General features: G+C 41.8%; 2 protein-coding genes across 4 annotated transcripts; one reads left to right on the forward strand and one right to left on the reverse strand.

Moving 5' to 3' along the window:
- Positions 1-1,090: 1,090 nt before the first annotated feature.
- RBBP4 (RB binding protein 4, chromatin remodeling factor) lies at positions 1,091-11,746 on the reverse strand. 2 transcript variants are annotated; one of them, XM_054292220.1, is made up of 12 exons: positions 11,641-11,746; positions 10,261-10,408; positions 9,853-9,998; positions 8,694-8,867; positions 7,246-7,361; positions 6,113-6,273; positions 4,997-5,123; positions 4,824-4,901; positions 3,492-3,568; positions 3,290-3,347; positions 3,085-3,195; positions 1,091-1,721 (listed from the first exon to the last, which is right to left on the reverse strand). In XM_054292220.1, exons 1-12 carry the CDS (start codon positions 11,654-11,656, stop codon positions 1,656-1,658), a joined length of 1,278 nt encoding a protein of 425 aa, XP_054148195.1. In that variant the 5' UTR covers positions 11,657-11,746; the 3' UTR covers positions 1,091-1,655. The 2 variants fall into 2 exon arrangements, with proteins under 2 accessions (XP_054148195.1, XP_054148196.1); XM_054292221.1 differs by having other exon boundaries at positions 10,261-10,405; positions 11,641-11,732.
- A 1,641-nt stretch (positions 11,747-13,387) lies between these two features.
- Positions 13,388-19,308, forward strand: ZBTB8OS (zinc finger and BTB domain containing 8 opposite strand). Of its 2 annotated transcripts, XM_054292313.1 has the most exons (7): positions 13,388-13,495; positions 14,816-14,840; positions 16,492-16,613; positions 16,923-17,005; positions 17,216-17,268; positions 17,454-17,490; positions 18,106-19,308. In XM_054292313.1, exons 1-7 carry the CDS (start codon positions 13,408-13,410, stop codon positions 18,190-18,192), a joined length of 495 nt encoding a protein of 164 aa, XP_054148288.1. In that variant the 5' UTR covers positions 13,388-13,407; the 3' UTR covers positions 18,193-19,308. The 2 variants fall into 2 exon arrangements, with proteins under 2 accessions (XP_054148288.1, XP_054148289.1); XM_054292314.1 differs by lacking the exon at positions 17,216-17,268.
- The last annotated feature ends 2,898 nt before the right edge of the window (positions 19,309-22,206 follow it).

Raw genomic sequence — 22,206 nt, forward strand, 5'->3', positions numbered from 1 at the left:
TCCCCACAGGAGCAGAACAAAAAAAAAAAAATCTTTGTACTGAACAAAGGATGTGGATGAGGAATAACTGATTGATGTTTTGCTGTGTTTGGGAAAATGTTGTCTTGTTCAAGTTCTGGAAGCTGGTGTTGTGGGGGGGTTGACTTTTAAAGTTTACATGCAAGAGAAGCTTTCTCCTTTGAAGAGGATTTTCTTTTGTATTTCAAGTTTCTGCTGTACTGGGACGTGCTCCACAGAAAGGAGGTGGCGGGGAAGAGGTTTCCACTTTATATCGAGTCTCACACTGAAAATAAAAGGTCAGAGTTTAAGGAGCCTTTTTGCGTCTCAAAACCCCAAATTTATCAAACTGAGGTGTTTGTGTTAAAGTTGTGCTGCAGGGTAACAAAAAACACTTTGTGGAAAGGGTTAAAGGCAGAAAGCAGCAGGGCTTGAGGGGAAGAACAATTGTTTGAGTGCTCATTAATTTATTTCACAAAGCAGCAAAAATTAGAGGAGAAAAATCCGATTTAATGCCTTAAAAATTAAAATATATCCCTCCCATCACCCAACCTCATGGACACACATAGGCAGAGACCACCCTGAAAACACCCTCAGCAAAGCAGCAAATGCAGAAAAAACCACAAAACTCCTCCAACTTGGCAGCATTTATGTAGAAAAACTTTATTCCAACTGAAGAACACTCAATTAGTCACGAGGAGATGGAGAGAACAGGCTGCTGGTGGCACTGGACACCCGAGTGGAAGACGTGCAGGACCTTGTGGGCAAGGACTAAACTCCTAAAAAAAGTTGAGTTTCTCCACATTTCACTTGTTTTCCACCAGCTGCCAAGGCTGCTGAGGGCACTGGGGTCACCCTTGGTACAGACAAACACCTTTTACGACTTGAGGGCTCCCCCAAGTTTCCAAAAAACCATTTCACAGAAAGGAAAGAAACATTATGTGAAAAACACAGCTCAAGAAACACACAACGGAGCAAAAAACATGGCAGGTGAGAGAGGCTCTGCAGGAATAGCTAAAACCAAATTGCTGGCACCCAGCAGGAGGGAGGAAAGGGAAAAAGGAAGGAATGAAAAATCCAGAATTGCCAAAAAAAAAAAAGGAAAAATTTCAGTTCAAGTCAGAACTTGCAAGTCTTGTACCTGCAAAGGCAGAAAAAGCCACAAAGAACAGATAACTAAAGGAATTCCTGGTTTCTGGTTGTTCTGAGGAGGACAAGACCTTCCACACCATTTCTGAGCTGTCAGGGGATTAACACTTGGATCATCTCTGTTGGCTCAAGCCCACTCGGGCAGCTCTGCCAATTTAACTTTTGTTTAAATTAGGCAAAAGCCTGTGGCTGCAGCAAGCAAAAGAGAGGAAAAAAAACTAATCCCAAGCATGAAGGCAGCTAAAAAGGAACAGCCAGACCGATAAAGGAGGCAGCTGTAGGAATTTTGGAGCCACAGCAGGGACCTGCCTGAGGGGGCTGAGCATTTTTCTTTTTCTTTTTTGGGTGGTGGGTTCTCAATGTGTGGGTGGAAAAGGCCGTGATGGGATCTACAAGGAGGATGGCTGAACACAAAAATCAACCTGCGTGTCTCAAAACCAGTGTTAAGTCAATCTGAGGGCTGAGAGGGAAGAGAAGGAGAAAGACTAAAACCAGGGGGAAGTTGCCATTTAGGATCCTTGACCTTCTGGATCCACGCTTCCTTCGGGATCTTCGTCGTTGTAGATGTTCTCTGCCTGCAGGACAGGGGTGGAGACACTCAGGGAGCACTTCCCAACCCTCTGGACAGGGATTGAGGGAGCACTTCCCAACCCTCTGGACAGGATTCCACCCCCAAAAAGTTCTGGACATTTTTTAAATTTGCAGGTATGGATCACTCATCCCTGATTTACATTAAAACAGCAACACAAACAACCTTATCTATAAATCTAGGAGTGAAAAAATATCCTCTAAAAAGGGATCCGCTAAAGGAGAGTCCATTGCAAAATTCACAAATTAGTTTCAATTTGCAGGTATGGATCACCCATCCCTGATTTACAAACTTTATCCACAAATTCAGGTCTGAAAAAATATCCTGTAAAAAGGGATCTGCTAAAGGTGAGTCCACGCAAAACTCAAAAATGAGTTTCAATTTGCAGGCATGGATCACCCACCCTGATTTACAAACTTTATCCATAAATCCAAGTCTGAAAAAATATCCTGTAAAAACGGATCTGCTAAAGGAGAGTCCATGCAAAACTCAAAAATTAGTTTCAATTTGCAGGTATGGATCACTCATCCCTGATTTACAAACTTTATCCATAAATGCAGGTCTGAAAAAATATCCTGTAAAAAAGAATCTGCTAAAGGAGAGTCCATGCAAAATTCACAAAAGAGTTTCAATTTGCAGGTATGGATCACTCATCCCTGATTTACAAACTTTATCCATAAATGCAGGTCTGAAAAAATATCCTGTAAAAAAGAATCTGCTAAAGGAGAGTCCATGCAAAATTCACAAAAGAGTTTCAATTTGCAGGTATGGATCACCCATCCCTGATTTACATTAAAGCAGCAACACAAACTTTATCCATAAATCCAGGTGTGAAAAAAATATCCTGTAAAAAGGGATTTGCTGAAGGAGAGTCCATGCAAGACTCACAAATGAGTTTCAAGTATTTGTTTTACTCAGCAGCACTTTCTAGAAGAATTACATAGAAAGCAGCCAAGAACAAAATTTAGAGATAAACAAAAAAAAAAAATAATAGGAAAATGGTCTTGTCAAAGGTCAGGATTGTTTTCCAAAACCTTCAACAGGCCAGCAAACTGTTCCTGTTCACCAGCACCTTTTTCATCTTTGGAGAAAGAAATCTCAAATATTCCTTAAGACAATAATACAAAAACCTCAATTTCATCCTTGGTTCTCACACACAGAAGGGAAAAATTTCCTTCTGCACCGGCACTTCCTTATTTTTAACACAAAACATCTCTTGAATATTTGGAAATTTCTTTGGCCAAATCTAAATTTGGGATTTCACTGCTACAAACTGGGGAATTCTGAGGGCTGTAAAGAACAGCAGGAATGCTGAAATTCAGGAATTTCAAGCCACCCAAAGAACTCACCATTTGCCAGACTTGCATGATATTATCTTCTGATACAGAACAAATGACCCAGGGCTCATTTGGATTCCAGGAGAAATCTGAGATCTTTGCAGTGTGACCACCATGGATAAACTGGGATTGGGGAAATGAAAAGGGGAATGGTTTGAAATTTGCATTGCAGGGTGAGTAATAAGTGAAATTAATTAATGAGAGTGAAAAGGCTCACCAAGAGCTCTGGGGGACCATCCTCAGCATCCTCAGGGGATTGCTCCTCTCCAATTTTACTGCAAAAAAAAAAAGGAAGGGAAAAAAAAAAGAAAATATGTGGATTGGTTTGGGTTTTTGTTTTTTTTTTTGAGGTGTGATGGAATTAATCAGTAATATTTTGAGGAATTAATCAGTAAAATTTTGAGGAATTTGGGATTTACCTCAAGTCCCACACGTTTAGCCTGCGGTCTGTGCCACTGGAGGCCAGGATGGTTTCATTATGAGGAGACCACTGAACCTGCAGACAGGGATAAATTGAAAATATTTTTTAATTTATTAAATTTATTTAATTTAATATTTATTAAATTTAAATTGAGTTTTAAGAAGCTGTAACATTCCCCAACACTTCATTTTGTACCCTGAAAGCTCTACAAGAATTCAAATTGATAGCAACACAAATAGTGTAAATAACATTTATCACAGGAAGAATTGGGAATATTCACACACAAAAAAAGCCATTTCACCACAAAGTGCCACCTGGAACTTGTCCTCTACCAAAACCCACGTGGTTCCCAGTGCAAACAGCTCCCAGGGGTATTGGCTGCTCCTTATCTCAACCAGGATTGCACAAATAGAAGCCACAGACTCCCTCAGCAGCAGGCACAGCTCTCACATGAAAAGAAATCACTGTAATTAAGCTGAACTGCCCAAAAAGCTCCCATTTAAACTGCCCAAAAGCTCCCATTTACTGCTTCTGCTGGAGATAAAGCTCTCCAGAACACACCACTCCTAATAGGATCACAGGATTAGGCAGGAACACAGAATTCTGCTCGCTAATGTGGCATTTCAGGATTCTGTGATTTTATTTAGACATAACACGGTCTGAACTGATAATCCCTCCAGCAAAAAAAAAAAAAAAACCCTTCTACATATTTTTCCTCTGATTAAGGCACGAGTTGGAGATGGAAATATTGAATCTGCTAAGCAGGTGCTGCCCATGGAGTGAACATTCTTTATTTCCAGCAGCAATTTCTGGAAATTGCTCTGGAATTCCAGAAAAAAAAAAAAAAAATTCTCTTTTGTCAGAGGGTGTTAATTCCGGAATTTTGGTAATTTGTAATTCTGGAATTTTGGAATTAATTCTGGTTAAATTTTGGAATTTTAATACCCTCTTTTGTCAGAGGGTGTTAAAATTCCAAAAATAAATTCTCTTTTGTCAGAGGGTGTCAAAGCTTCCTGCAGGTCCAGGCTGAGGAGATGCAAACACTGCAGCCATTTCCCTGGGCCTCCTGCTTCAATCTGCTGCCATGAATAATTGAATGGACTCTGCACTGCTCCCATTTCATCCTCCTGCTGTGGTGAAAGCTCCAGAGCATTTCCCTGATCCCTTTCTGGACTCTGGGAGCTCTGCAGGTCCACAATAACAACATCCAGAAAAAAATAAAACATGAGTTTTTAAGTGTAAAAATATTGTGGAAGAACTACTTTCCTTTTCCAGGCTGCTGAATAGAACTGAGTCTGTGAGGATAAAAGATAAATGCTTTTTTTTATACCTGAAATATTTCATCTTTATGTGATTCAAAGGAGTGCAGCTTCAGTTTTAGGTTCCTCAAGTCCCATAGAGCGACAGTCTAGGGGAAAAAAACATAAAAATATTTAGTTGAAGTCACCAACGTGGATTTCCACCCCAGAAAGTGAGCAAGGATGCTGCAAGATGCAGAAATACCTTATCAGCTGATCCTGTGGCCAGGATAAACTCACTGTAGGGGTTGAAGGAGAGGCAGTTCACCTCAGCTGTGTGAGCATCCACGGAATGGCTGGGCTTGGAGGTGTTGTTTGACCTGGTGTCCCAGCTGGGAGGGCAAAACATGGAATTAATAAAGGTTTGTGCCTCATTTCACTGATTATGGAATTGTCTGGACCTCCTTTCATTGATTATGGAATTGTCTGCACCTCCTTTCATTGATTATGGAATTGTCTGCACCTCCTTTCACTGATTATGGAATTGTCTGGACTTCCTTTCATTGATTATGGAATTGTCTGCACGTCATTTCATTGATTATGGAATTGTCTGGACCTCATTTCATTGATTATGGAATTGTCTGCACCTCATTTCATTGATTATGGAATTGTCTGGACCTCCTTTCATTGATTATGGAATTGTCTGGACCTCATTTCACTGATTATGGAATTGTCTGGACCTCATTTCATTGATTATGGAATTGTCTGGACCTCCTTTCATTGATTATGGAATTGTCTGCACCTCATTTCATTGATTATGGAATTGTCTGGACCTCATTTCATTGATTATGGAATTGTCTGCACCTCCTTTCATTGATTATGGAATTGTCTGCACCTCATTTCATTGATTATGGAATTGTCTGCACCTCCTTTCATTGATTATGGAATTGTCTGCACCTCATTTCATTGATTATGGAATTGTCTGGACCTCCTTTCATTGATTATGGAATTGTCTGGACCTCATTTCATTGATTATGGAATTGTCTGGACCTCTTTTCATTGATTATGGAATTGTCTGCACCTCCTTTCACTGATTATGGAATTGTCTGGACCTCATTTCATTGATTATGGAATTGTCTGGACCTCCTTTCATTGATTATGGAATTGTCTGGACCTCATTTCATTGATTATGGGGGCACTGGGGTCACCCTTGGTGCAAACAAACACTTTTTGTGAGGTGAGGGCTCCCCCAAGTTTCAAAAAAACCATTTCACAGAAAGGAAAGAAACATGATGTGAAAACAGAGCTCCAGAAACACACAACAGAGCAAAAACCAGAGGTGAGGGGCAGAAAGAACTTGTCAAGGGGTTCCCCCACTTACATCATGAGTTTCTGGTCATCAGCAACAGATCCAAAGAGGGATTCATGGAGCAGGTGCCAGGACACATCTTCCACCACCGCTGTGTGCCCCGTGAAGATGGTCTTGGCATCCACCACTTTGCCTTCTTTGGGAACAGCACTGATATCCCACAAGCAAATGGTCTTTACAACAACAAAAATGTAAAAATTTACAATTTTAGACTCTCTTCCCCCTGAAACCAGGATGTATCCCACAAGCAAATGGTCTTTAAAACAACAAAAATGTAAAAATTTACAATTTCAGACTCTCTTCCCTCTCAAACCTAGGATGTATCCCACAAGCAAATGATCTTTACAGTAACAGAAACATCAAAATTTACATCTTCAGATTCTCTTTCCCTCCTGCCCCGCAAAACCAGGATGAATCCCACAAGAAAATGATCTTTAAAACAACAAAACCGTAAAAATTTACATCTTCAGACTCTCTTTCCCTCCTTCCCTTCAAACCCAGGATGCATCCCACAAACAAATGGTCTTTAAAACAACAAAAATGTAAAAATTTACAATTTTAGACTCTCTTCTCCCTAAAACCAGGATGTATCCCATAAGAAAATGATCTTTAAAACAACAAAAATGTAAAAATTTACAATTTCAGACTCTCTTCCCTCTCAAACCTAGGATCTATCCCACAAGCAAATGATCTTTACAGTAACAAAAACATCAAAATTTACATCTTCAGACTCTCTTTCCCTCCTGCCCCTCAAAACCAGGGTGCATCCCACAAGAAAATAATCTTTAAAACAAGAAGTGTAAAAATTGACAATTTTAGACTCTCTTGCCCCTGAAACCCAGGATGAATCCCACAAACAAATGGTCTTTAAAACAACAAAAATGTAAAATTTTACACCTTGAGACTCTTTCCCTCCTTCCCTTCAAACCCAGGATGCATCCCACAAACAAATGGTCTTTAAAACAACAAAAATGTAAAAATTTACAATTTTAGACTCTCTTCGCCCTCAAACCCAGGGCGCATCCCACAATCAAATGAGCTTTAAAACAACAAAAACGTAAAAAATGACATCTTTAGACCCTGTTCCCCTCAAACCCAGGATGTTTTTGCCCTTGCCAGGGCACAGCTCTGCCCCTGGCACTCACGTGGTCATCAGAAGCACTGAGCAGGTGCCCGCTGAGGTTGGGGTTCCAGGACAGCCCGTACCCCTCCTTCTGGTGCCCACGCAGCCGCAGGTCGGGGTTGCACTCCCCAGAAGGATCTGAAAAACAAAGCAGGGTGAGGATTTCAGGGCCTGGAATCATCCTGGAATACCTGGCATTAAGGTTATTAAATTTACTTTAAATTTACTCTGAGTTGCAGCTGCAGCTCAGCTGTTACTGCTCAAAAAAATCAGAAATACAAGGTGGGGTGTTTTTCTTCCTGTCATCATTTATAGAGGTGACAAAAACAGTGGAAGTGCAGGAAAAATTTCCTTTCCCAAGGATTCATTTGGATTTACCTCTTTAAACCTTATACAAAATAACCTCTTGAATAAACACCCACACATCCCTAAAATCCCAAATAAAGGGCAACCCACACCATTTTTAAGTGTCCACAGACACAGGTCGGGGTTGCACTCCCCAGAAGGATCTAAAACAAAGCAGGGTGAGGATTTCAGGGCTTGGAATCATCCTGGAATACCTGGCATTAAGTTTATTAAATTTACTTTAACCCTCCATAATTTGGTCTGAGCTGCAGCAGCAGCTCAGCTGTTACTGATAAAAAAACCTCAGAAATACAAGGTGGGGTATTTTTCTTCTTCCCATCTGCAGTTCTAAAGTGAGGAAGGCACTTCTGATCCTTCTAAAGTGAGGAAGGCAATTCTGATCCTCCCCACAAGCAGCAAAAGCAGTTATTTTATTATTATAATTAATATATTTACAGGATATCAGGGGAACAGCTCAGCTGCCCACCAAAGCAATCATAGTTAACAAAAATTCATCTTCTACCACCTGAAACACCTCACAGTGAGGTGATAAAAACAAGCAGTGGAAATGCAGGAAAAGGTTTCCTTTCCCAAGGATGCATTTGGATTTACCTGTTTAAACCTCACACAAAATAACCTCTTGAATAAACACCCACACATCCCTAAAATCCCAAATAAAGGGCAACCCACACCATTTTTAAGTGTCCACAGACACAGGTCGGGGTTGCACTCCCCAGAAGGATCTGCAACAAGGCAGGGTGAGGATTCCAGGGCCTGGAATCATCCTGGAATACCTGGCATTAAGTTTGTTAAATTTACTTTAACCCTCCATGCTTTGGCCTGAGTTCCAGCTGCAGCTCAGCTGTTACTGCTCAAAAACCTCAGAAATACAAGGTGGGGTATTTTTCTTCCTGTCATCATCTCCAGAGGTGACAAAAACAGTAGAAGTGCAGGAAAAATTTCCTTTCCCAAGGATGCATTTGGATCCTGTTTAAACCTCATACAAAATAACCTCTTGAATAAACACCCACACATCCCTAAAATCCCAAATAAAGTGCAACCCACACTATTTTTAAGCTCTTTTTTGCCCTTTGGGGGATGAGCTGCTGCTCTGTGAGCACAGACCTGGCTTGGAGGGGTGTTTGGTGTAATCAAAGACCAGGACATCACTGGAGGGAGTCTTGGTGGCAATGATGCAGGGGTTCTGGGGCATGTACCGGGCTCTGTTCACCTCTCCCTCGTGGTTGATCTTGATTTCAATCTCAATTTTTCCACTTACTGAGCCAAAGCCTCCAAACTCTAGGAAAAAAAAGAGTTGGGAATGATAAAAGTCAGATTCAGAACAAGGCACAAAGAGTTGGTTCAAGGTTTGCTACCAAGCTCTCAGAATAGACAAAGCTGTGGTAAAAACAAATTGCAATTTTAGGATTGTGATACAATTTGTTACAGCTCCCTTGTCTTTATATATAAAATAACTTAATAATTCATAAACCTGCAAAATTTGGGCAAAAACAATGGGTTTTGGATTATTTTAGAATAAATTTAAAATATTTTTGAGAAATACTGATAAAAAATATAAACATAGATTTGTTAGACAACTCTGTGTGCACAAACAACTTTAAGAAGCCCAAAGATCAAAATACTCATTGCACAATCCAACCTTGCTGTAAAAAGCAGAGCAAACATTGGCTCATGAAGGACTTTCACCAGGTGGAAACACTGATTCAGCCAAGCAAACAGCAGAAATGTCTGACTTGGGGCAGCCACAAAGATCACAGAGCATCAAATTCAAGTCTGATACATAGAATAAAACAGAATTAAAATATAATTTTACCCCAGAAGGGCTGGGACAGCAATCAGGCAGCAAAATTCACAGACAAATTAAGAATGTTTGCAATGTTACACCCCTCTGAAATAAAAATATTCTTTTACATGAGTTTGTGTAAAAATGTTTTACATGACTTTATATAATGCAAATGGGGTAATAAAAATACCAATTAAAAGCACTGTGTGGGATTCAAGGTCAGCTCCTGAGAAATAGGGAAGGGAGAGGTTTTCCCACACAAATATTTTTGCAATTAACTCTCTGTTTTCATCATGAGAAATATTAGATTACACATTCAAGAAACAGAGAATTTATTATTAAGGAGGCATCACTTAGAAATAAATTTTTTTTTAAGTAGTAAAATCTGAACTGTGCTGCCTGAACTTTAGGAAAAGACAAATTTTCTGCTGAGAAAAGAAGGGGAGAACGGTTCCAACCCCCTTTTTTTTGGGCTCTCACCTCCTTTCTCACTGTCATAGTGGGAAGCATCAAACTGGGCATCGTCGTTGGGCAGCTGCACGCTGGCAATCACCAGGTGGTTCTGCTCATCTGAGGTGTGGGTGCCCAGCACCAGCCTGTGGATGCTGAAATCTTTGCCTTCAGGTCTGCAGGGGAAGAGAAACACAAAAGGGATCACAAAATGTCCTCCCTGTGAGGATGGGGAGGTGCTGGCACAGAAGTTGTGGCTGTCACATCACTGGAGCGTCCAAGACAGGGCTTGGAGCAACCTGGGACAGTGAAAAGTGTCCCTGGGTGAGTTTTACAGTCCCTTCCCACCCAAACCAGTTTGGGGTTCTGTGATCTCACCCTAAAAGTCAGCCCAATGCTGGGTTTGCTGTTTATTCTGCTTTCAGGGGGTCCCTTTACCTTGTGACATCAGGAAGCCACTGAGCAGTCAGGCTGGGCCACTCCAGGGCATGGGTCATCACCAGGTCATAGAGGAAAGGAGTGTTCTTCTTCCATATCTTGTACTCCTCGTTGATCACACGCTCCTCCACGGCGTCATCAAAGGCTGCTGAAGTGGTTTTTTCAAGAAATACATACAATTAATTATTTATAAATGGATTTACAGGCACACAGCACCGTGGGAGGCAATGGATTACAGCCAAGTACATCAATCACACCCTGGTTTGCTATTTGCTCTACTGGAGCAAATGGTTAAAAATTGGTTCTAAACGGTTAAAAATCCCCTGTTGCACGTGTTAATCCTTCTTCTGCATACATGGCTGGGAATTAATATTAATTATGTCAAATTTCACGCCTGGAAGTGTCCCAGGACAGGCTGGACAGGGCTTGGAGCAGCCTGGGATGGTGGAAGGTGTTCCTGCCATGGCAGGGCTGGGATGAGTTTAAGGTTCCTTCCAACCCAACCCATTCTGGGATGATTTTGATGATGATGTTGGAGCAGCACAATAAAATTCTGAGACTCATAGCACAGGGAGGCAAACCCCAGTGTTTAAACACAGCAGATCCAACAACTGCTGTTAACAGACCGGTCTGGGCGCAGCCTTGAACTACTTATTCCCAAAATCCAGTTTCCCAAGGCTCCTTCTGCTGCCTCGTCGCTCTCAAACACTTTCTCAGCCCATCTGTCACCAGCCTCCGGTGCAGAGAAGGCGACGGGGAGAGCTGGGGGAGCTCACGGGCAGAACGGGGACACCCCTATGGAAATGGGGACACCTCCATGGAAACGGGGGACACTTCTATGGAATGGGGGGGTACCTCTATGGAAACGGGGACACTTCAATGGAACAGGGGGCACCCCCATGGAAATGGGGGGACACCCCTATGGAAACTGGGACACCCTCAGAGAACGGGGGACACCCTCATGGAAACGAGGGGCACCTCCAGGGAACCGGAGCTCGCCCACGGGAGGGGAAGAACGCCCGCAGACCCGGAGCTCACCCATGGAACGGAGGCGCCCCGGCCGAACCGGGCACCCTCAGGGCCGGTGCCGCCTCTTTTGTCCGCTCGCTCCGCCCGCAGGGCACGGCCCGGCTCTCCCGGCCTCACAAACCCCTCCTAGGGGCACAGGGCCGGGCAGAGGATCCCGGCCCGGGCCGCTCTCCCCGCTCGGTGCCGCGGGCGCGGGGAGGCAGCGGCGGCCATGACCGAGGGGGCCCCTCAGGCCCCGCCCCCGCGCGCCCCCTGGCGGCGCCGCCCCGCTCCCCTCACGCCGCACCGACCGCGGGGGGGGGCACCGCGCGCCTCACGGCGAAGGCCGCGCCGCCCATACGGAGCCTTTACCTTCCTTGTCCGCCATGGCGGGGCCGCGGGGCGCTCGGCAGGGCGGGCTGGGCTCGGCGGGCGGGCGGTTCCGGCGCTCCCTGCTCCGACCCCTCCGGCCGCGGCTCCGTCTATTGTTTCCTGCCCCCGCTGCGTGCGGCTCCCGGCGCCGCGCACCCCTTCGCGCGCCAACGCCGCCCAATCAGCGCCCGCCGCCGGGAGGCGCCGGCCAATCGGAGGAGGGCAAGGGGGCGGGGACGGGAGCGCGCGCGGCGGTCACGTGGGCGGGCTCCCCGCGGGAGCCGCCATTTTCCGGAGCGCCCTCAGCGCGCTCTTAAAGGGGCCGCGCCCCGCGCTGAGGGCGGCGGGGTCTCGGTTCGGTTCCGTTCTCGCTTCCGGTCCCCGGTTTGGAAGAACCGGTGGTTGCGGCTCCTCCGGTCACCACAGACGTGGGCAGAGCGGATTGAGGCAGCATTGGACCGGAGCGGTGCGTGTGTGGGCCGAGGCCTCCTTGCAGGGCCGCCCTGACACCATCGCGGATCCTCGGCGTTATTAATTCTCTGTAATCACGAATATTTTCCCTTTTTCCACAGTTCAGTGCCGCGGTGAGTTTTAGAGGTGTCAAATTTGCTGGTTCTGCTCCGCTGCTGAGGGTAACTGTCCACAGCTGAAGTTTAACAGGTTTAAAATCAAATATCAAATCAATTTCTGCGTTTATTCCTCAAGGAAGTTCTCAATTCCTGCCCGAGTTCTCAATTTCAGACTTCTCTTTCCAGCACACTTAGATTTCAGCAGAAATTAAAAATTGGAAATGCTACGTCTTGTTTCTAAGCCTTGGAGTAAGAAGCAAGTCCTGCAAAAGTTAAGGGGTATCTGTAAATTATTTGTGGTGTTTGGATTCAGCTGTGGATAATTCTTATAATGTACAAAAATATTAAAGAATGGTTATGATGTCTGGAAATCTGGAGAGGAAAATTAATTAGCCTGAAGTTAATTGGGTTTTTCAGTTTGTGTCTGTTGGATTTATAAAAGAACAGGAAAAGAGCAATTTGGGAGAATCTGACTTTTCAATGGCGGAGTTGATAGAGTTTCTTTTTGTTTGTTTTATTTAAAGGTTTTTTAAAAATAATTTTTAAAAAGTAAAAATTTAAAAATTAATTTAAAATTTAATTTTTATTGACAAGTTTTAAAGTATTTTAAAATTTATACAAAATCAGCCAGAAGAGGAACACAGAAACCCCTGACACTTGGGTGACAGCTGGATTTGTGCTTTGAGGTTTGGAGGTTTAAATGCAATCTTTGACCTAAGAGAACATAACTTTTTTTCCTAAGAAAAATCCTCTGTAAGGTTTTTGGGGCAGTGACACTTCAGCTATGTGATGTACAATGGGCTGAGCACCTTAAAAAAATGATTTAGAAAATTAAAATTTTCCTAAAGCATGGAAGTTTAATCCACTTTACAGCTGTTCCCATCAGCTGTATTTTATTATTTATGAATGACTGGAATTCTCAGTGTACACAAGGAGGAAAAAAACCACAATTCCTCCCAGAAAAAGCCAAAGTCCACAATTCCCATCGGGAGTATTTCCCTTGGCTCTGCTGAGTGAACAAACATCAGATTGAACTCCCAACTTCCTCATTCCCCAGTTGGACACAAAGCACCTGAAATGACACAAATTTAGCATTGAGGGGATCCCTCCTTGTTCTCCACAGGTGAATAAATCTGGGGAAAGCAGGAAGGAGAATTCAGCAGCAGAATTCAGATTTAATCCCTGTGGAGCCTCAGCCATGGCAGCTGAGGACAGGGACTACAACCTGACCCAGGAGCAGAAGGCTGTGAAGGACAAGTACCCCCCTCTCTGCAAGAAATATGAGTGTGAGTGTTTGAATTTTTTAAAATTAATTATTAAACTCAAAATTTAATTTTAAAAATATTTTAAATTTTTTTAAATAATGAAAAAATAATTAAAAATAATTAAAAAATAATTAAAAACAATTAAAAATTTAAAACATTTAAAAAATAATTTTAAATATAAATTTAATAATTAAAATTAATCATTTTAAATATGCACCGTGGGTGTGGCGGTGCTGTTGTGAGGACAAGGAAGATAACAGGAAATTTAGGAATGAAAAGCCAATTTTCTTCACTGTGCTTTTCTTATTAGGGCACTAAAAAAAAAAAAATCACAATGGAAATAAATCATTTAAGTGTCACCATGAAAACTTTTCCTCTTCTTAGCAAATTTTCTGTCTCACCTGTAGGAAGGGACATTCAGAGTTGTGCTGGGTTTGTGTGTGCTGTTTTTACTCTACTTTAAGATTTTTATCTCCCTTTTTCCACCCCTGAATGTCCCCTAAGAGGATGTGGGTGGCAGCTCAAGGCAGGGGACAATTCCCTGCCTGGTTTTTGTGCCTGTCTGGAGGCCCAGCCTCTGTTATAATTTATATTTTTCTGATATAATTTATATTTTTAGGCTGTATTTATTTGATAGAAGTGCAGGAATTGTGACACACCACAACAGCCATGCAGTTTCCATAACTGCAGGAGGTTTTCTCCCTCTTTTGCATCCAGAGGAATTTGTTTGCTTTAGAGACTGTTGTTGAGATCCTTTAATAGTGTGTGATCTCTTCAAGCAGCACCAGAATCATTTTTCATTTGAAATGAACATTTATCTCCCATCCCAACTTAGTTCTGCTGCAAGTTTGCATTTCTTTCATTCCCCTGAATAAATATAAATGAGGTTCATGAGATGTTAATCATGCTCCACAAGTAAAGTTTGCCTTCTATTTTATATTCCATTCTATATTTTAAATCCTTCTCTTTGCGTAATGGCTGCTTTTGGGTGTGGACAGGTAGATTTCCTCACTGAGCTGGAAATATTTGCAAATCTCACCCTCTGCATGAATAACTTTTAGTTTAGCATTATCTCTTTACTCCTGGTGGAAGTTTCTTTTTATTGCAGTTAACTTGTGGAAGCCATAATCCCATTAAACAGGGGTTTTTTTGGCAGAAATAATCCAAAATCCCACCTCTGTTAAATTTTTTTCATATACTATAAAATAGATTTATCACAGCTACAGATGAATGTAAAAATGTTCTGTTAGAAAATCAGATATTTATGTTATTTCTTTTTTTAATCCTCATGTTATAAATACTTTTGGTGACATCATTCTTTTTCTTTTTGCTTCCCCCCAGATTTGGATCACACGGCAGACGTGCAGTAAGTGTGGGCAGCTGGGATTTCTCAGGGTGACAAATTGATTATTTCTCACACTGCTTTGAGCCTGGAGGAACAGCCAAGGACACTTTGCAGATGTGGAACTCTGAAATTTCACTCATTGGAAATAAATAACTTAAGTGTCACCATGAAAACTTTTCCTCTTCTTAGCAAATTTTCTGTCTCTCGTGTAGATTTCGTGTCTCTGCCTGCTTTGACGTGGTCAATTTTGTTCCTGTTTTTGGGACACCATAGAATTATGTTTGGTTTCTTTTTTAGTATTTCACTTGTGCTGTTGTGTTATTTGAAAATGTCTTTTGAAATCTCCGTTTTAAACAAAATTTCTTCTGTGTGGTTTACTTTTATAGACACCAATCAGCCACATTAGGAGAGAACTTTCTTGGCTGATAAAACATTTATTTTCCATGTTCTCCCAAGAAACTCTTCCAGAGTTTCTAACTTCTAGAAAAATGTGGTTTTTTGCTTATTCCATGTTCTGATTTCTCATCTGCATGTGAATTTAGGGCTGTTTCTTTTTGCTGTGATCCACAATTTTATTGTAGTGATTGTTCCATCTGTGTTTTGATTCCGGTGATTATTCCATGTGTGTTTTTTGATTTCAGTGATTATTCCATGTTTTTTTTTTTTTTATGCCAGTGATTATTCCATGTGATATTTTTATTCCAGTGATTATTCCATGTGTGTTTTTTGATTCCAGTGATTGTTCCATGTGGGTTTTTTATTCCAGTGATTATTCCATGTGGGTTTTTTTTATTCCAGTGATTATTCCATATATTTTTTTATTCCAGTGATTATTCCATGTGGGTTTTTTGATTCCAATGATTATTCCATGTGTGTTTTTTTATTCCAGTGATTATTTCATGTGGGTTTTTTTATTCCAGTGATTATTCCATGTGTGTTTTTTGATTCCAGTGATTTTTCCATGTGGGTTTTTTTTATTCCAGTGATTATTCCATGTGGGTTTTTGATTCCAGTGATTATTCCATATGTTTTTAGGCTCCAGTGATTATTCCATGTGTGTTTTTTTATTCCAGTGATTATTCCATGTGTGTTTTTTTATTCCAGTGATTATTCCATGTGGTTTTTTTTATTCCAGTGATTATTTCATGTGGGTTTTTTTATTCCAGTGATTATTCCATGTGTGGATTTGATTCCAGTGATTATTCCATATATTTTTAGGCTCCAGTGATTATTCCATGTGTTTTTTGATTCCAATGATTATTTCATGTGGGTTTTTTTATTCCAGTGATTATTCCATGTGTGGTTTTTGGTTCCAGTGATTATTCCATGTGTGTTTTTTTATTTCAGTGATTATTCCATGTGTGTTTTTTGATTCCAGTGATTGTTCCATGTGTTTTTAGGCTGCAGTGATTATTCCATGTGTGGATTTGATTCCAGTGATTATTCCATGTGTGGATTTGATTCCAGTGATTACTCCATGTGGGTTTTTGATTCCAGTGATTGTTCCATGTGTGGATTTGATTCCAGGGATTACTCCATGTGGGTTTTTTGATTCCAGTGATTATTCCATGTGTGGATTTGATTCCAGTGATTACTCCATGTGGGTTTTTTGATTCCAGGGATTACTCCATGTGTGGTTTTTGATTCCAGTGATTGTTCCATGTGTTTTTAGGCTGCATGCCTGGGGGGACACGTTGGAAGAAGCCTTTGAGCAGTGTGCCATGGCCATGTTTGGCTACATGACAGACACAGGCACTGTGGAACCTGTGGATACAGTGGAGGTAGAGGCAGAAGGTGAGGTCTGCACTTCTTCTGTGGACAGCTAAAAAAAGGGAGAAAAGCACCAAAAATCTCAATCTTTACACATAGCCTTAGTGCAGTTAATGAAAATATAATTAAGAATTGTTATCTGAGTCTCCTGAACAACTCAGGTGCTTTAAAAATGTTTTTTTTCTGAGACAGGCACCAAAAATCTCAATCTTTACACATAACCTTAGTGCAGTTAATTGAAATATAATTAAGCATTGTTGTCTGAATTTTCTGGACATCTGAGGTGCTCTTAAAATGTTTTTTGCTGAGACAATCTCTGCTTCAACCACACAGGGCATGACCTGTTGTCTCTTCTCTTCCACTTCCTGGATGAGTGGCTGTATAAATTCAGTGCTGATGAGTTTTTTATACCCAGGGTGAGTGTTCTGGATTCAGCTTTTTGCAGTGGTGTTTTAGGGGAAAAAGGAACACAAAAAATACAAGGCCAGGCTGGATGGGGCTTGGGGCAAGCTGGGCTGGTGGAAGGTGATTAAACAGTGAGAATTCACCTTTGTAAATGGGATTTAATGGGAATTTCTGCCTGAAGGTGGAAGGTGGGACTGACACAATTCTCCCACTCTCTGCAGGAAGTGAAAGTGCTTCACATTGACCGAAGGCAATTCAAAATAAGATCAATTGGGTGAGCTCAAAGCCTTGGCTGCAAATGGATTGTGGGCTTTTCTTGCTTCCTTTGAGGCTTTAAATGAAAATCTCACTCTTTAAATGAAAATCTCACTCTTCTGTGCTCATCACTGAAACTAATTCTAGCATTTGGTAAATATTACCAAAATTACAAAACCTCTCTTGTAATTTTTGCCTTTACAGGTGGGGAGAAGAGTTCTCTTTAGACAAACACCCACAGGTAAGAAGTGATTCCTCTTTTTCCATTTTAGAGGGAGGAGGTGTGGTGTCCTTTAAATCAGAATCTGAATTCTGCAGAGATCAAAATATAAATGTGGCTGAAATACCACTGAACTCAAGATCTCACTTCCTGCATGGTTTGGTGAAACTGTCCCTGAAACTGAGCATGACATTTCCTCAAAACTCAACAAATTACCCAATTGGCTTCCTTTATATGATGTTGATTACACAGAAAATCAATTTATATTCAGAATTTATTGGTACAGATTTCTGCTTAGTCAGGTTTTGCTTTTTTTCTTCTTTCTTTTTTTCTAAAGAATTGTTAGAAGCAAAATCTGATGTCTCGCTCTGTGTCATTTTTAGCAGAGCAAATCTTGATGGTCTGTCAGAGGTAAAAAAAGGAATTTGTGATATTAAGGGGCAATAAAATAAGGGAAGAGTTCCCTTTTCACTATCTGACCTGGCCATTAGTGTGGCAGCTTCCTTATTCATCAGAACAAATATAGCTACAGCTTTTTTTGGGGAAAAATGAATTGATAGCATGAGAACTGGGGGTTCTGAGCTGGTAAAAGTGATAAAATTCATTTCTAAATTATGTTTTGTGTCTCTTTCCTAGGGCACAGAGGTCAAAGCCATAACTTACTCAGCAATGCAGATCTGTGAGGATGAAAAGCCAGAAGTCTTTGTCATCATTGATATTTAAAGGAAGGAAAGTGTGGTTGAGTGGATATTGGTCATCAGCTGGCAAAACCCCCTAAAACTGTAATCCCTGTGGAAAAAACTCAGGAATTGGCCAGTTAAATCAGAAATTGAAGGCAGGCAATGTCAGAGTGTTTTCACCGAGACAGAAAATAAGAATTATTTGAGGTTTGGGGGGATGGAGAAGGAGAGGTTTGTACAGGTTGGAGGAGTCCCAGGAATGCTGGCAGCTTTTCAGGCTGGTACATGTGCTAGGAGCTGTATGAAATACAGAAATTGGTGGAGCTGATAACTAAAATACTCCCTTTTTGCAGCCTGGCAGGAGATAATGTTCATCTAGATTGATTTCATTTGCATATTTCATGTTCTAATTCTGAGCTGAACATCCCTCCTCCATATTACATAAATCCAGAATAGCTGCAGTGGCTCAGATGTAATGTGGGGAAAAAAAGATCTGAGTGTTTAAAATTAGACACTTAAAAAATGATGCCAATTAAACAAACAAACCACCACATCTTTTGAGGTACTTTAAAAAGAAGTCATGCCAGCAGGTGGTGCTGAATTGCTGTAAATAAATTGCCATGTGAAATCTTAAAACATGTGACTGGGTACCTGAAATGCTTTTATCACCTATGATAACTCTAAAAAGTTGGCAGCTTTGCTGCTGTGGTGGAAGGGAATGGAAAGGGATGTCCCAGCTTCTCCTTGGGTTCACTCTCAAATTCTGAAAACGGCTTCTTTTTTAAAAAGCATTGTTTGGATCAGCCTAATTGTCTTTTAAAAAGAACAATACAGACAATCCTTAAATGTCAAAGGATTATGGACTTGACTGAATGAAAATTAATGAAAAATAATCAAAAGTGTGTTGTTTTTATTTTAAATGACAGGATGGCAAATGTGCATTGCCTGCTGTTTTAATTTAATTTAAATGTGAGGAGCATAGGCTGGGCCTGCTTTGTTAGCATAAATGCTTCAAGTGCCTCACTTGTGGTGTCTCATTTTGTTAAATCATATTAAATAGTTCTGGTTTTATTTCCATGCTCTAAAGACTGAGGGATAAAACTCTCTCATTTTTTAAGCAAGCCTCAATGCCAAAATAAAACTTGGACCGAAACATTAATGGCTTTGTGAGTGATCTTGACGGGTCAGTTCGGACACAAATTAATTATATTTGTGCATTGTTCCTTGTTAAGGTGTGCAGACTCTTTTTTTATCAGTAAGAATGGCAACGTGCCAGTGTAATGGTACAAAATAAATGTGATTTTTGACAGCTTTGGAGTTTCTTTCTCCTCATGCAAAGCCCCAAGGAGAGTGAGGGCACAGCCGCCATTGCCGCCCCTCAGGGGCTGTGCTGGAACCTCATTGGCTGGCTGGGTCATGTGACTGTGCTCAGCCAATCGGGCGTCGCGTTGACGCAGCTTGTGTTCTCCATGAGGGGGCTGAGGGGAGATGGACACGACCGAGGGTCAGTGGTGTGGGGAGATGGACAGTGAGGGGCTGAGGGTCAGTGAGGGTGGGGAAATGGACACAGACCGAGGGTCAGTGGGTGTGAGGAGAGATGGACACGGTCTGAGGGACCGAGTCAGTGGCAGACGGACACAGACTGAGGGTCAGTGGATGTGGGGAGATGGACACTGAGGGGCTGAGGGTCAGTGAGGGTGGGGAAATGGACACAGACCGAGGGTCAGTGGGTGTGAGGAGAGATGGACACGGTCTGAGGGACCGAGTCAGTGGCAGACGGACACAGACTGAGGGTCAGTGGATGTGGGGAGATGGACACTGAGGGGCTGAGGGTCAGTGAGGGTGGGGAAATGGACACAGACCGAGGGTCAGTGGGTGTGAGGAGAGATGGACACAGACTGAGGGACTGAGGTTTGGGGAGATGGACACTGAGGGGCTGAGCTGGGGCTTAGGGTCAGTGGTATGAGAAGATGGACATGGACTGAGGGTCAGCAGCTATGGGGAGATGGACACGGACTGAGGGTCAGTGGTGTGGGGAGATGGACACAGATTGAGGGACTGAGGTTGTGGGGAGATGGACACTGGCTGAGGGTCAGTAGGTGAGGGACTGAGGGGAACTGGGCAAGGACCTGAGCTGGGGCTGTGGGGAGGTGAGTGAGGGGCTGGGGCTATGGGGAGATGGGCAAGGAAATGAGGGGAGGTGGATATAGGAGCTAAGGGCAACCTTCTTTCAGCCCAGCTCTAAAACATGAGAAATTTATGTGGTTAAATTTTAACTTTGCAGCAAACACTGAGGTGCCCCAAGATCAGTCTCAGGCTATAGTAACACACTGAAGTACTCACTGAAATGCTGACAGGAGCTGGCTAAGAAAACATTTGGAATTAACTAAGTAAGTGTTATTCATCTATTTTTTTTTCAATATTTATTAAGTACTTACTATAAAACAGGCCTTAAATCCACCTTGTTCCATTTGCACAGCTGTGGCAGTGGCAAGGTTCAGCTCACAGTGCTGCTCTACTGAAAGTGGGTCATTAAAAAACACCCTTAGATTGCAAACCTTTCTGGGGGTGCCAGAGGATCCTGCAGATGTAGGAAATTCATGGATAGACTGGTGAACTACTTGGAAAAGACCTGCATTGGTGGTTAGTAAATGTACAAATCTCAAGAACTGAAAAAGGCTGGAGATTGGGAGAGCATTAGGGAATTATTCCAGAATCTTGCCCCATTCTCACTTTTGCCAAGGTTAATGGCAGCTGCTGGAGGCAGAACCTGGATGTGCATCAGTGTGGCTGTTCTCAAATTCTCTGTGGGGAATTTCTGCTTTCTTGGCTGGAACCTCAGGCTACAGATGCTGCTAACAGGAAAGGAAACCCAGCATCAAATGAGACATGAGACCAAACAGTGGCTCTTTAGCAGGAGTACCCACTGGGAATGCCATTCTCTGCTCTCAGGCAGAAGGTTTCTTCTGTGCACTCCTTGAGCTTTTCTTTTTTAATAATTTAATAGTAAGCATTTTTAGTCTCTCTACCAAATGCAGGTTCTCTGATCCAAGTGGCTGGGGAAATAAATATGACTACAAAAGCTTAAGATACTCCAGAATTACAAGAGCTGCTTAACCTCTGAGGGAAATTGTGCTATAAAATGTTTTTATGCTGTCAAGCACCCTAAAATTATACAAGCAGGAGAACCTTTCCAAAGTAGCTCTGTGATCTTAAGTCACAAATATCCCACTGAAATTCAAGGGACTTTGGCCTTTTTATTCCTAGAGTAAGAGAGATGGGTTTAAGCAAATCTTGCATCAATCCTGGGGAAAAAAAAAAATGGAAAAAACCTGACAACTGCACTTGCAGTGATTGCACTTTTATTTCCTTGGAACCACGTTGGTGTATCTTTCTATAAAATTCACAGTACAAAAAAAAAGCAAATTCATACTATCCAAGTGCACTACAGATGGTCTGGTCACCTACTCTACTCTGGCTGTGGGAGTTCCTAAATCATGCTTTTCTCAACTAGAAGAAGCTGTAAAGTTCACTAAGAAAACAAAAATAAAAAGGTTCTTCAACAGGAAGAACTCCACTTGTTTCCTTCACTCCTTTCTTAGGAGCTTTCTGATGTGTTATGTACAAATTAATTACAGCAAAAAAAAGTGGTTTAACATTTCTCAGCTGCTCACCTCACTAGGAGTTTTTCCAAAGCAAATTAGCAATATTTGGTTTTTAAAAATCTGTATCATAGAGAACCTTTGTAGAACTGTAAATTGGTTCACAGCAAGAGCTCTGGGCAAGTCTTTGATGAAATATAAAACAATTCTTCTAAATAATTTCCAGATAATAAGTGAGCAGCTGGACTTCAATGTTCCTTTCAACTCAGGTTATTTTGTGATCCTCATTTCTGGATGACATTTAGAAGCAATTACACTGTTCCATGTCTGCAAAACAAATTCTTTCAGTCCAAATGTTGCTTCTCAGAACAGACTTTTAACAATACTTCATTTTATTAAAAGTAAAATACCAGCATTGTTATTATTAAATCTTGAACACAATAACAAATCCACAA

The sequence above is a fragment of the Melozone crissalis genome, unplaced genomic scaffold (assembly GCF_028551555.1).
Source record: "Melozone crissalis strain CALT ecotype California unplaced genomic scaffold, PUWL_Pcris_2 ptg000108l_1, whole genome shotgun sequence".
NCBI classification, from domain to species: Eukaryota; Metazoa; Chordata; class Aves; order Passeriformes; family Passerellidae; genus Melozone; species Melozone crissalis.

Bases quoted from the DNA above. Each gene is read 5' to 3' on its own strand.
- ZBTB8OS (XM_054292313.1), top strand. From the start codon at position 13,408: ATGGCAGCTGAGGACAGGGACTACAACCTGACCCAGGAGCAGAAGGCT. The intron at 17,269-17,453 runs GTGAGCTCAAAG...TTGCCTTTACAG, and splicing joins TTCAAAATAAGATCAATTGG to GTGGGGAGAAGAGTTCTCTT. The intron at 17,491-18,105 runs GTAAGAAGTGAT...TCTCTTTCCTAG, and splicing joins CTTTAGACAAACACCCACAG to GGCACAGAGGTCAAAGCCAT.
- RBBP4 (XM_054292220.1), bottom strand. The intron at 7,362-8,693 runs GTCTGTGCTCAC...TTTGTTTTTCAG, and splicing joins CAAACACCCCTCCAAGCCAG to ATCCTTCTGGGGAGTGCAAC. The intron at 5,124-6,112 runs GTAAGTGGGGGA...TTGCCCTCCCAG, and splicing joins GATGACCAGAAACTCATGAT to CTGGGACACCAGGTCAAACA.